Source organism: Rhinopithecus bieti, unplaced genomic scaffold (genome assembly GCF_001698545.2).
Source record: "Rhinopithecus bieti isolate Rb0 unplaced genomic scaffold, ASM169854v2 scaffold_52032, whole genome shotgun sequence".
Taxonomy (NCBI): domain Eukaryota; kingdom Metazoa; phylum Chordata; class Mammalia; order Primates; family Cercopithecidae; genus Rhinopithecus; species Rhinopithecus bieti.
In genome coordinates this window covers 271,380-285,848 of record NW_016821592.1, presented here as the reverse complement: position 1 = coordinate 285,848, position 14,469 = coordinate 271,380, and the positions used below count along the sequence as shown (strand labels likewise).

Genomic DNA, 14,469 nt, shown 5'->3' with positions numbered 1-14,469 from the left:
GTCTCGGCCTCCCAAAGTGCTGGGATTACAGGCTTGAGCCACCGCGCCCGGCCGGTTTAAGTATTTTCTTGCAATGTCTCAAGTGTACATGGATAACTATAATATAACTAGGAGTTAATATACCACAGTTTCTATTTCATGACAAAGTTTTAATTGAAATCTTAATAAAAATAATCCTACAATCTAAGCTGGAGTTTAGTGAAAAGATGCAACTCTTGTTTGATGGACCTTATAAGTCACAGCAAAATCTACACATATCCTAACAAAATAAATAAATAAATAAATTTAGTAGGAAATATAATTTAAAAGAAATATCCTCATCTTATATTTAAGCATCTTAATGACTTGAGAAAATATTTCTTATTGCCCTGTACATATAAATACCCCTCCTTTGATTAGTGATTCTCAGCCTCCCAAGTAGCTGGGACCGCAGGCATACACCATCACCGTGGGTAATTTTATACTTTTGTGGAGACGGGGTTTCGCCATGTTGCCCAGGCTAGTCTTGAACTCTTGGGCTCAAAGGTTCTGCCTGCCTTGGCTTTCCAAAGTGCTGGGATTATAAGCATGAGCCACTGTGCAGGGCCCCAAAATCTTTGAGTAAAATAGGCTTTGCAAAGATGTGTGCTATCATTATTTTGGCTTCTCATACCACTCTGGAATTTATTTATTTATTTATTTTTTGAGACAAAGTCTCCCTCTGTTGCCCAGGCTGGAGTGCGATGGCATAATCTCAACTCACTGAAACCTTCATCTCCTGGGTTCAAGGATTGTCATGCCTCAGCCTCCTGAGTAGCTGGGATTATAGGTAGGAGCCACCACGCCCAGCTAATTTTTTGTATTTTTAGTAGAGATGGGGTTTTACTATGTTGGCCAGGCTGGTGTTGAACTCCAGGCCTCAAGTGATCTGCCTGCCTCAGTCTCCCAAAGTGTTGGGATTACAGGCTCACTGCAGTCTTGACCTCCCAGGCTCAAGTGATCCTCCCACCTCAGCCTCTGGAGTAGATGGGATTACAGGCCCATATCACTAGGTCTGGCTGATTTTTGTACTTTTTGTAGAGATGGGGTTTTGCCATGTTTCCCAGGATGGTCTCAAACTCCTGGGCTCAAGCAATCCTCAGCCTCCCAAAGTGCTGGGATTATAGGTATGAGCCACCAAGCCCGGCTAAACATTTTCTTGTATACTCATTATATTCACTTAGTAGGTTCTGATGTAAGAAAAATAACAAAATCTGGTTCAGTATTAGTTCTTTGGTTTTGGGGAGAGGGTAAGGAGATTAGAGATGGCCATGGACTCCTCTGAAAAGCTGATGAAAGCTATGGTCCGTCTCTCCAGAATAATGCACATATGCATAAGCATATAATTTTGTATACAATTTCAGGGGCTTAGAGATTCAGGTTAAGAATGCCTGGGGTAGCCTGGGGTGGTATCTCAAGCCTGTAATCTCAGCACTTTGGGTAGCCAAGGCGGGTGGATCATGAGGTCAGGAGTTCGAGATCAGCCTGGCCAGCATGGTGAAACCCCATCTCTACTAAAAATACAAAAAAATTAGCTGGGCATAGGGGCATGCACCTGTAATCCCAGGTACTCAGGTACCTGAGGCAGGAGAATCGCTTGACCCCGGGAGGCGGAGGTTGCAGTGAGCCGAGATCACGCCACTGCACTCCAGCCTGGGTGACAGAAGGAGACTGCCTCAAACAAACAAACAAACAAACAAACAAATGAAAGAGCATCCCTGGTGTAATTACTGAAAAAACTGACTTCCAGTAAGCAGCAATCTTCAGAGTGCCTATGTTCTACCCTATCCTCCACATAAGTAAACAAAAATTCACCACAAAGAGGAAAAGGAGGTCAGTGGAAAGGTTCAGCGCAGAAAGCCCGATGTCACAGTGCAGGAGTCCATTTTACATGGCTGGTAAAGCCAAACATACTCCAGAAATAACATTTGCAATGTTAAGACAGGACACATAAGACAAAGTCGCAGCACCCTCTGGTGAGCTACTCTAATACAAAACGAAGAAAAAGCCACAGACACAACTCACCTGCAGAACTCTTCCGGACAAGAAGTTTTGTCTGCAGTAATTATAACTTGCACGTACACCTTCTTTTGTACTTAGCTGCCATCCCTAAATTTTGGAGAAAATCAAACTAACTTAGTCTTTAGCGCCAACATCGGGAATAAAACGAAGCTATTAGGTCATATGCTTACCTTATATGCTTGTAGAAGGGCCAGATAATCACTGTTTGCGAATGCAAATTCCAGCTTTTTCTGGTTAGCTTCTTCTTTTTTATCCCAGGGAGATACCTAAAGGAGGGAGGAAAATCAGATTTAAAGAACACTTTTTTTTTTTTTTTAAAGACAGAGTCTTGTTCTGTTGCCCAGGCTGGAGTGCAGTGGTGCGATCATAGCTCACTGCAACCTTGATCTCCCAGGCTTAAGCAATCCTCCTGCCTCAGCCTCCCTGGTAGCTGGGACTACAGGTGTGCCCCATCATGCCAGCGAATTTGTTAAAATTTTCGGTAGAGATGGAGTTGTGCAGGCTGGTCTTGAACTCCTGGGTTCAGGCAATTGGCCCACCTTGGCCTACCAAAGTGCTGCCATTATAGGCATGAGCCACCACACCCCAGGTCCTACAGGACACTTTTTATCTGAGGTTTCAAATGGCATTTTCCTATTGCTAAAGCCAGATGCCTTGGGAAAGGATTTTGCGTGGAAAAGTGTAATCAGTGGGTCAGCTAATTAAAGGCAATTATGATGGTAAATGGCAAGCTCACAGTCTTTGCTCTGTGAGTCTGCCTGCCCACCCAAAATAAGCTCTTCTGGGTCTTTTAGTTCCAAGTGGCAAGAGTCATCAAAGAACCACTCATTCTTTTTTTTTTTTTTTTTTTTTTTTGAGACGGAGTCTTGCTCTGTTGCCCAGGCTGGAGTGCAGTGGCCGGATCTCAGCTCACTGCAAGCTCCGCCTCCCGGGTTTACGCCATTCTCCTGCCTCAGCCTCCGGAGTAGCTGGGACTACAGGCGCCCGCCACCTCGCCCGGCTAAGTTTTTTTTTGTATTTTAGTAGAGACGGGGTTTCACCGTGTTAGCCAGGATGGTCTCGATCTCCTGACCTCGTGATCCGCCCGTCTCGGCCTCCCAAAGTGCTGGGATTACAGGCTTGAGCCACCGCGCCCGGCCGAGAGCCACTCATTCTAAAGCTACATTTAAAACCTAACATTCTGTTATCTGTGTTCTTTATTTTACAGATTCTTACTCATCTTCTACGTTTGAATCTCCCTTGCTTCTATACCCACACTAGTGTTTTACTCTTATTTATTGTTTTACTTAAAAATCTACACTGGGAAGAATCCTCTTATTTTATTACAAATGTTTACAGGTCTTCCTTTTCCCTACAAATGTGTAAAATCAGCAGGGAAGTAAATTTTCACCACTTTACACATACTAATTCATTAATCCAATGATATTTCTCTGCCTTCTCAGGCTCTAAAGATACCAGCATGAGCTGCAGTAGTTTCTCATGGCAATCTAAACCAATGCCCTAGCTGCAACACCACTGAAAATCATTCTAAACCAACCATAGTGCTTCTAATTTTTGTATATTTAAATAATCTTATAACGAATATAACAGCAGTAAAATTTTAGTTTCTACTTGGAAGTAAAATTCCTTCCTTTTTAGACAGGCCAGTGGGAAAAGGATTGCACGTGGGAGATTAATATTATGTTTACAGAGTCCAGCAAAGGACAGGTGCTCAGTTTTGGCCAAGGATGATATCAACATTTCTTCTCTCTCTCTCTTTTTTTTGTTTTTTCTTCAGATCACTAAATGAAGGGAGACATCAACATTTCTGGATTCAGACTCCAGAATGCTCACCATTATACCATGGAACCTCACACCAGACATCAACATTTCTAATGAGTCTTTCTTTATTCCAATAAAAGAAAATGGTCAGTGAGAGGTTGGTTTAGATGATTTGGGAAAAGGCAATGGAAGTCCTGTTCACAAGGCTGATACTGTGTACCCCCAGCAAGTTATGTCACCTCTTCTGGTTCTTGGTTTTATCATTTCTTTCTTTTTTTAAAGACTAGTCAAGTCTCAACAATCAATTGAGATAACTCACTACCACTGGACCAGCTGGTTTATAATTTGTTGTTAAGTCAGGGAGCTGGACTAAGATATTTTTGCAGATCTGTGAGTTTATAATTTGATGACATATAACATTAAAACTGAAGAAAATGAATACATTCATTGATTCCCCTAACTATATAAAATAAGCCATGATAAAAATAAAGGCAGATTGCTTATCATGAAAGGACCAGTAAAAAAGATTTGTTTTAATGAAGAAAAAAAAAAAGGCAGACTGACACTCCACCTAACAGCAGAAAATCCTTTCTTCTCAAGTATACTTGGAACACCCTTCAGGATAGACCATATATGTGCTTGACCATAAAACAAAGCTCAATACATTTTAAAGAGGATTGAAATAGTACAAATATGTTTTCTGTCCACAACAGACTGAAATTAGAAATCAATAATGAAAAAAATTTTGCAAACTCACAAATATATAGAAATTAAACAACTCATGCCTAAATAATAAAGGGTCACAGGATAAATAAAAAGGAAAATCAGAAAATACTTTGAGATGAATGAAAAGGAAAACCAAAATGTATGGGACACAGCTAAAATAGTCCTTAGAGAAAAACTGAGAGCTGTACATGCTTACATAAAAAAGAAAGATCTCAGAACAATAACCTACCCTTCTACTTTAAGACACTAGAAAAAGAAGAGCAAACTAAACCTAAGTAAACAGAAAGAAGGAAAGAATAAAGAGCAGACAGTAATGAAATAAAGAACAAATTAGATGACATTGTTCCCTAAAAAATCTTTGTTTTATTTGTTTTTGTCTTTTCAGAAATTTATTTTTGACCTTCTCCCTCCCATGCAGATGTGCCCTAAAAAATTCACATCTAACATACAAGCAAATTTTAGGGGCTCACATGCCCTTGATTCCCCCATGGTCCCCTTAGAGACCTATGGTCGTCCTCTTAGAGACTCCAGTTTAGATGAATGTTGTTTACTTACAAACGGAGACTTAAAAGCCAAACTGGCAGCAATGGTGAGAGCAGGATCCAAACAGCGGAAGATGGACCCAAACAACATTAGTTTGCCAATTCTCACATCCACAGGCAGAGAGGCCAAGTGATACCCAAGAGGGGTCAATTTTTCATCTGGAGTTAATGCTCCTAAGTCTCGTAATCGTATTTTTGAGGCACGAAGAGAATCGGCGTGTGGAGGTTCAATGAGCCGAGAGAACACAGACTGGAGATTATGAGCACTAAACATCTCTAAAATTTTAATTCTGAAAAGGAAACAAAATAACAATTTGCTAATTTTATTTCTGGTGGGATGACACAGAGGAATAATTTCTTGTGAGTGAGAATAACTGACAAGTTTAAACACAAATTTTTAAAATCTCGTGTTTTCTACTTCTACCAATAAACCACAGAAGCACTTTCAGATTCTGAAACTTACTCATATTCAGAATAAAATTCTCTCTATAAACTTTCAAAATGCTTCTCTCCTTAATGGTGGGATCGAATTATAAAATAGAGTTCATGACAAAAGATAATAAGTGCTGGCAAGGATGTGGAAAACTTGGAACCCTGCACATTGTTGGTGGGAATGTAAAATGATGCAGCCACTATGAAAAACAGGATAGAGATTCCTCAAAAAATTAAAAATAGAACTACCATATGATCCAGCAACCCCACTTCTAAGTATACACCCAGAAGAATTGAAGTCAGAATCTTGCAGAGAGGCCAGGCGCAGTGGCTCACATCTGTAATCCCAGCACTTTGGGAGGCTGAGGTAGGTGGATCATTTGAGGTCAGGAGTTCGAGCCCAGCCTGGCCAACATGGTGAAACCCAGTCTCTACTAAAAATACAAAAATTAGCCAGGCGTGGTGATGCGCACATGAAATCCTAGCTACTCGGGAGGCTGAGGCAGAGAATCACTTGAACCCAGAGGTGGAGGTTGCAGTGAGCCAAGATCACGCCACTGCACTCTAGCCTGGGCAACCTAGCAAGACTCTGTCTCAAAAAAAAAAAAGAAAAAAAAAAGAATCTTGCACACAGCAGAGATACTTGCACTCCTGTGTTCACTGTAATATTATTCATAATACCCAAGATATGGAAACAACCTAAATGTCCACTGACAGATGAGTGGATAAAGAAAGTGCAGTATAGGCCGGGCTCAGTGGCTCAAGCCTGTAATCCCAGCACTTGGGAGGCCGAGACGGGCGGATCACGAGATTAGGAGATCGAGACCATCCTGGCTAACACGGTGAAACCCTGTCTCTACTAAAAAATACAAAAAACTAGCCAGGAGAGGTGGCGGGCGCCTGTAGTCCCAGCTACTCCGGAGGCTGAGGCAGGAGAATGGCGTAAACCCGGGAGGCGGAGCTTGCAGTGAGCTGAGATCCGGCCACTGCACTCCAGCCCGGGTGACAGAGCAAGACTTCGTCTCAAAAAAAAAAAAAAAAAAAAAAGTGCAGTATATATACATACAGTGGAATACTATTCAGGCTTAAAAAAGAAAGAAATTCTGCAATATGCAACAGCATGGATGAAAGCTTGAGGACGTTATGTTAAGTGAAATAAGTCAGTCACAAAAAGACAAATGCTGGATGGTTCTACTTGTATGAGGTATCTAAAATAGTCAAACTCACAGAAGCAGAGAGTAGAATGGTTGCCAGGGGCTGAACATGAAGAGGGTAGATCTCATATTAAGTATTTTTACCGTAATAAAAAACTGGACATGAATAGCTTAGATAGTTCTGACTGCTATACAATTAAAGGCATTTATTAAAAAATTTTAAATGATCCACTTATTCCTTCGCACATCTGAAGGTGCAGTCTTTATTTATTTATTTATTTATTTATTTATTTATTTATTTATTTATTTTTTGGGGATGGAGTTTCACTCTTATTGCCCAGGCTGGGGTGCAATGGTGTGATCTTGGCTCACCGCAAACTCTACCTCCCAAGTTCAAGTGATTCTCTTTCTTCAGCCTCTTGAGAAGCTGGGATTACAGGTCTGTGCCGCTACACCTGGCTAATTTTGTATTTTTTTAGTAGAGATGGGGTTTCACCATGTTGGCCAGGCTGGTCTCGAACTCCTGACCTCAGGTGACCTGCCTGCCCCAGCCTCCCAAAGTGCTGGGATTACAGGCATGAGGCACCATGCCTGGCCCAAAGTTGCAGTCATTGTTTATAAAATTAATCTGCATTGTGTCCTGCCTTGTGATAGCTCTTCAAAAACTAGTGTTTTAAATTATGAACTTCATCCAGAAAAGAGTTCTCATTTTAAAAGACAAATTATGAATATCAGCAACTTAAAGAAAAGTGTAACATACATAAAATTTTATTTACTTCACATACAGCTCCTTTTAAGTTGCCAACTTATAAACATACAATTTCACATTTTATTAACATGTATATTTTGGTACCTTGCCTTTTCTCACTTAATGTAGTTCACTTTAAGACATGAATTGACAGTATCACTTACTTAAATTTCATTTTTATTTTATTTATTTATTATTTTTTTTGGAGACAATTCTCGCTCTGTTGCCCAGGCTGGAGTGCAGTGGTACGATCTCGGCTCACTGCAATCTCTGCCTCCCGGGTTCAAGAGATTCTCCTTCCTCGGCCTTTCAAGTAGCTGGGACTACAGGCGTGCGCTACCACACCCAGCTAATTTTTGTATTTTTAGTAGAGATGGAGTTTCATTCACCATGTTGGCCAGGCTGGTCTCGAACTCCTGACCTCAGCTGATCCACCCTCCTCAGCCTCCCAAAGTGTTGGCATTATAAGCGTGAGCCTCCACGCCCGGCCCTACATATATATTCTTAAGCTCTATTTTAGGGCTATGCTCTGCAATGTAAGAGATCTTTATGTGCAGAAATTTAAAAGGAATGGTAAAGGTAACACTAAGGATCTTTTTCTTTGCAAATAAATGAGATTATTGGTGGTCATTCTTAGCCAAATATCTTCTAGAAGTAAAAGGAAAACATGGAACTTAATAGAGTGAGAAACATTTAGACCTTTTGGAAGCAAAACACAAAAAACCAGATGTCACCTTAGACACAGCTGTTCCAGTGGCACTCTTTGTATTTCTGGTAGCTGTTGCTTTAAAAGCTGGTGATTGTAGTGATGGCTAGTGAATAAATGGAAGCAGACCCCAGATGCAACACGGCCTGCTCGGCCTTTCCTTTGTAGAGCATTGGCTTGAGACACAAAAGTGTCCTCTAGACTTTCCATCCCTTTGCTGGCATCATATCTATAAAGAAAAAGAAAATACAAAATTGAGTCATTTTATAAAAATGTGGCCAAGACTGCTTGGCATGGACAGAACAGATGAACCAGCTTCCTCCTGTAGGACACAGTGCCCTGTATATTCCGGGATAGTTGAGTCCCTGGTAGGAGCAGCTAATGCTGATTTAAGTGGCATCAAATGCAGAGTTTCCCAAACTAGATAGTTTCTTTATTCAACCCTTTTTCATACAAGCACATATCATATCACATGACAAAAGAGAGAAAAAGCAATTCATTACTTTTCATCCCCATTTGATGTTAAGCTCCATGCTCTTGGCTACAGAATCACTCACGCATCCACGTGCAGTTTTCATAAATTATTTTTTCATACAGTAATCCATATAGCTTAATAGCATTAGCCATTAACAACTGTGTCTCCCTAAATGAAGCATTTTTAGCCCCTCTCTTACATCACCACAAGACGGAATACCTCTTTTCTTTCATTTTCCCAGAATCGATGACATAGACAACATCATCGATGGTTATGGATGTCTCAGCAATGTTGGTGGAAATTATAATCTTAGTTACTCCTACAGGAGGTTTTACAAACACAGCCTGCTGCTCTTCACTGGATAAAGATGAATGAAGTGGGTGAATAACACATCTGGAAGGAAATAAAAGCACATGAAGTATTCTAGCACGTAGCCCTGAAACTGGATTACAGTGGGTGAATTTCTACTACGACTTCAGGTATTAGCAACTTCTCCACAATCTGTACTCAGAGCCCAGCTTTTCTACATAGTAAAGTATTGGCCAGGCGCAGTGGCTCACACCTATAATCCCAGCACTTTAGAAGGCTGAGGCGGGCAGATCACCTGAGGTCAGGAGTTCGAGACCAGCCTAGCCAACATGGTGAAACCTCGTCTGTACTAAAAATACAAAAATTAGCCAAGTGTGTTGGTGGGCACCTGTAATCCCAGCTACTTGGGAGGCTGAGGCAGGTGAATCACTTGAGCCCAGTAGGCAGAGGTTGCAGTGAGCTGAGATCCCGCCATTGCACTCTAGCCTAGGTGACAATAGTGAGACTCTGTCTCAAAAAATAAAATAAAAATAAATAAATAAATGGTAAAGTCCTTTCTGATTTTGACAAAATATTTACTTAGTTCTAGGAACCAAAAACCTCATATCAACTTGGGAAAAATGATGGAGTGTAATTCAGTAATAAATAATGAGGAGGAATAAATAATTGATATTCTACAAGCAACAAGCCTAGTGCAAACTAACCAGCAAAGAATCATTCTTCCTTTAAATACAGAGAAGAGCCTGTAATCCCAGCTACTTGGGAGGCTGAGGCAGGAGAATCACTTGAATCTGGGAGGTGGAGGTTGCAGGGGGCCGAGAAAATCCCCCGGCCCTCCAGCCTGGGCCACAAAGGGAGACTCCGTTTAAAAAAAAAAAAAAAAATACACACACACACACACACACACACACACACACACACACACAGAGAAAGAGAGAGAGAGAGAGAGAGAAGAGAGGTGATAACAATGATGTAACCTCAGAAACTTCATTCTTACATTTTTAGGGAGTGTTCGTTTGTCAAATAGTTCTCTTCTTAAATATGAAAACACACCTAGTGTGTCTTACTCCTGGAATCAGAACTATTGAAGATGATTTTCTCTCATAATGGTAGGACTTCTTTGTTGTTACTAACGCTGCCTTTCCCCCACCCTCCCCCACTCTCTGGGGCTCTGACATCTAAAATTACATGCAAATTTGCTGAGTCACTATGCTACGTGAAGAGAATTTTTTTTTGAAACGGAGTTTCACTCTTGTTGCCCAGGCTGGAGTGCAATGGTGTGATGTCGGCTCACTGCAACCTCCGCCTCCCAGGTTCAAGCTGTTCTCCTGCCTCAGCCTCTGGAGTAGCTGGGTTTACAGGTGCCCGCCACCACATCTGGCTAATTTTGCATTTTTAGTAGAGATGGAGTTTCTCTGCGTTGGTTAAGCTGGTCTCAAACTCCCGAACTCAGGTGATCCGCCCGCCTTGGCCTCCCAAAGTGCTGGGATTACAGGCATGAGCCACCACACCTGGTCAATATTTTTCCTTAATAAAAGGGGAATAATTGATTTCCTGCAGCAAATAGGTTTGTTCATTTCCAGCTGGCATAAACAAATGTATGCTCGAAGAGTCGTACTCTTCCAGGGTCTAAAGAGGGTGATATCTTTATAGGTAACTGCAATGGATGATTAAGAATATAGAAAGCTATTAGCTTACCGATTACTACGTCTGTTGTTGAAAAGAGAATTACACTGTAGCTGTTCATAAAGCATTTTGATTTCTGCTAGTCCTGGTAAAAATACAAGTACAGCACCTGGGTATATAAAAAGAATCAATATGTGGGTAAGCTTAGGCACAGAAAAGAAACAATGAAATTAAAAAAAAATCAATATGATAAATGAAGTAAATGAAAAACTAATATAGATTATAAAGCTGTTTTTAACCAAAATATGCAATAATCTGAGAATTTCGCCTGTGGCCTCAGCTACTCAGCAGGCTGAGGTAGGAGGGTCGCTTGAGCCAGGGAGGCGGAGGTTGCAGTAAGCCAAGATTGCGCCACTGCATTCTAGCCTGGGTGACAGAACGAGACCCTTTTCAAAAAAAAGAAAAAGAAATTTTCACTATCATTTTTATTTTCTTTGTAAAGTCCCAGAGGATTTAAACAAATAAAAAATTACATGTTTTATATATTCTCTGACTTAATAAGGACAAAATGGAGATTTATCCTTCTATAACCAGAAAAACTGAGGTGTGGAAAAGTATAATGTCTATCAGTATAATGCCAAGAATTATTAGCTAAGCTCTTTTTTTTATTTTAATTTTTAGTTTTTGAGACAAGGCCTTGCTCTGTCACCCAGGCTGAAGTGCAGTCGCACGATCACGGCTCACTGCAGCCTCAACCTCCCCAGGCTCAGGTGATTTTCCTACCTTTTCTTTCCTCTGGCAGTGCTGGTCAAACAACATTTTCTGAAAACAATCGGTAGTTGAGAAAAATTCATTTCAACTTCATAACGAATTGATAATGTCATATAAATTATAGTAAATTGTTGAAAACAATTAGGGAAGACTTGAACCATGTTTCTATCCCATCTGAGCTGTATGACTTTAGGGCATGTCAAATTTTCTATATGGTGATTGACCTGAAATGCTCTCTGAATGACGACATACACATCTAGACCCACATTTTAATGGTATTCATGTTTAAATGTCCCGTGTAGTTGGGACTACAGGTATACGCCATCAATTTTTTATATTTTTAGTAGAGACAGGGCTTCGCCATGTTGCCCAGTCTGGTCTCAACCTCCTGGACTCAAGTGATCCACACACCTCAGCCTCCCCAAATGCTGGGTTTATAGGCGTGAGCCACTGTGCCTGGCTTAGCTAAGCTCTTTAAATACACTTTTTCAGTACACTAGTTATTTTTTTGGTTTGTTTTTGAGACAGCGTCTTGCTCTGTTGCCCAGGCTGAAGTGCAATGATGCGATCTTGGCTCACTGCAACCTCCGCCTCCTGGGTTCAAGCAGTTCTTCTGCCTCAGCCTCCTGAGTAGCTGGGATTACAGGCGTGCGCCCCACACCTGGCTAATTTTTGTATATTTAGTAGAGACGGGTTTCACCATGTTGGTCAGGCTGGTCTCGAACTCATGACCTCATGATCTGCCTGCCTTGGCCTCCCAAAGTGCTGGAATTACAGGCGTGAGCCACCGTACTTGGCCCCACTGGTTACTTTCTATTTCTTTCTTTTTTTATTTTTTTAGAGACGAGGTCTCACTGTACTGCCCAGGCTGGTCTTGAACTCTTGAGCCCAAGCAATCTTTCTGCTTTAGCCTCCCGAGTAGTTGGGAGTACAGGCATGCACCACTGCACCTGACCTTGATATTAAATTTCTATAGGAAGAGGTATTCTCCTAACCTTATAAGACAGGAAGACTGTTCTATTAATAAATAAAATCCATAAACATTTTACTGGAAATGAGAAAAGGAAACTGTAACTGGCTGGCCAATCTGGTAATCTAAATTCAGATATATTTTAGAGACAGCCCATTAACTAACCCTATCATATTAACAGTTTATGGGCTTTTAAATTTTACATTAAAGAAAATAAGCATGAAAACTGATTATAGTATATTTCTGTGTGAAGAGCAGTCACTCACTCAATAGTCACCTTCTTTTGTGCTTTATTCAGGGAGAAAAATGGTACTGTTTTCACCAGCCTCTCCTTTATTCCCACAAATATTTATTGGGTACCTATGTCAGCTCCATGTGAAGTGCAATGGGATATAAAACAAGCATCTGTCAGCAGAGAACTCATAACCTATTATTCATAGTTATCCTTTCCACTAAATAAATGAGGAATCTTAAATATCACAAAACTGGAACTCTGATGAAGGCTGAAAGAGCTCTTACAGCATTTAAAAAAAATACTTCATAGTAACAAAGAATGCTCACGTATATTATCTCATTTAATCCTCATAGCCATCCGCTGAGAAGGTTATTAGTGGCCAGGCATGGTGGCTCAGGCCTGTAATCTCAGCACTTTAAGAGGCTGAGGTGGGTGGATCACTTGAGGTCAAGAGTTCGAGACTAGCCTGACCAACATGGTGAAACCCCATCTCTACTAAAAATACAAAAACTAGCCTGGCATGGTGGTACATGCCTGTAATCCCAGCTACTCGGGAGACTGAGGCACGAGAATCACTTGAACACAGGAAGTGGAGGTTGCAGTGAGCCGAGACTGTGCCATTGCATTTCACCCCAGGCCACAGAGCAAGACTCCGTCTCAATAAAAAAAAACAAAAAAGAAAAAAAAGAAGGCTACTAGTACCCCTATTAGTGACTCAGTAACTTCAGACTCAGGTCACAGAGTTAGTAAGCATGGAGCTTGGACACAAACCTAGGGTTTCTGGCATCAGATCCATGTTCTTTCCATTACATACCCCATGATCCTCTCTGCTAAAATGCCACAAAATTTTATTGAGGTCAGGTGTGGTGGTTCATGCCTGTAATCCCAGCACTTTGAGAGGCTGAAATGGGAAGACTGCTTGAGCCTAGGAGTTTGAGACCAGTCTGGGCAACATAGGGAGACACCGTCTCTACAAAAAATTAAAAATTTAGTAGGGCATGGTGGCACATGCCTGTGGTCCCAGGTACTCGAGACGCTGATGGAAATTGTAGGATTGCTTAAGCCAGGAAGTTGGGGTTGCAGTAACCCGTGATCGGTCCACTGAACTCTAGCCTGAGTGACAAAGTGAAACTCTATCTCAAAAGAAAATTTTAAAATTATTTATTAAAAGAGAAGATAAGCAAAAGAAAATACAAAGAAAAAAGCCACAAAATTAAAGAATGATAAAACATACTATTACATGTGAATTGAAAATTTTGTCTATATTTTTATGTGCCTCATCTGTCCAGGATATCTTTAATGTTCACAAATATGTCACATATGTCACTGACTTCCTAGTCACTATATCTACTCTGCTTTAAATTTAGGTAATTTTCTTTCTTTCTTTCTTTTTTCTTTTTTTTTTTGAGACTTGTCCCCCAGGCTGCCAGGCTGGAGTGCAATGGTGCAATTTTGGCTGGCTGCAACCTCTGCCTCCTGGGTTCAAGCGATTCTCCTGCCTCAGCCTCCGAGGAGCCGGGATTACAAAATTTAGGTAATTTTCTAACATTTCTTCTTCATTTATGATTTTTTTGCTATGCTTGATTTTTTTCTTTTTCTTTTCTTTTTTTTTTTTTGAGACAGAGTTTCATTCTTATTGCCCAGGCTGCAGTGCAATGGCGTGATCTCGGCTCACTGCAAACTCCACCTCCGGGTTCAAGCAATTCTCCTGCCTCAGCCTCCTGAGTAGCTGGGATTACAGGCATGCACCACCACACCCGGCTAATTTTGTATTTTTAATAGAGATGAGGTTTCTCCATGTTTGTCAGGCTGGTCTTGAACTCCCGACCTCAGGTGATCCACCCACCTCGGCCTCCCAAAATGCTGGGATTACAGGCATGAGCCACCACACCTGGCCGATTTTTTTCAAAAATAGTCTTCTCCTTTGGAATGAAACAACATAGGCCGGGCGTGGTGGCTCACGCCTGTAATCCC

The 14,469-nt window shown here is 41.1% G+C and overlaps 1 protein-coding gene across 4 annotated transcripts in view; it reads right to left on the bottom strand.

The window, feature by feature from the left end:
• Nucleotides 1–14,469, bottom strand: part of DHX57 (DExH-box helicase 57) — a 76,817-nt gene that overhangs the window by 19,093 nt on the left and 43,255 nt on the right. For all 4 annotated transcript variants that reach the window (XM_017860438.1, XM_017860437.1, XM_017860435.1 and 1 more), the window contains exons 14-19: nucleotides 10,592–10,688; nucleotides 8,804–8,977; nucleotides 8,138–8,338; nucleotides 5,083–5,359; nucleotides 2,211–2,306; nucleotides 2,044–2,127 (exon numbers count right to left, since the gene is read on the bottom strand). In XM_017860438.1, the coding sequence (XP_017715927.1) occupies nucleotides 2,044–2,127; nucleotides 2,211–2,306; nucleotides 5,083–5,359; nucleotides 8,138–8,338; nucleotides 8,804–8,977; nucleotides 10,592–10,688 (929 nt within the window). The remainder of the gene's footprint in view (nucleotides 1–2,043; nucleotides 2,128–2,210; nucleotides 2,307–5,082; nucleotides 5,360–8,137; nucleotides 8,339–8,803; nucleotides 8,978–10,591; nucleotides 10,689–14,469) is intronic.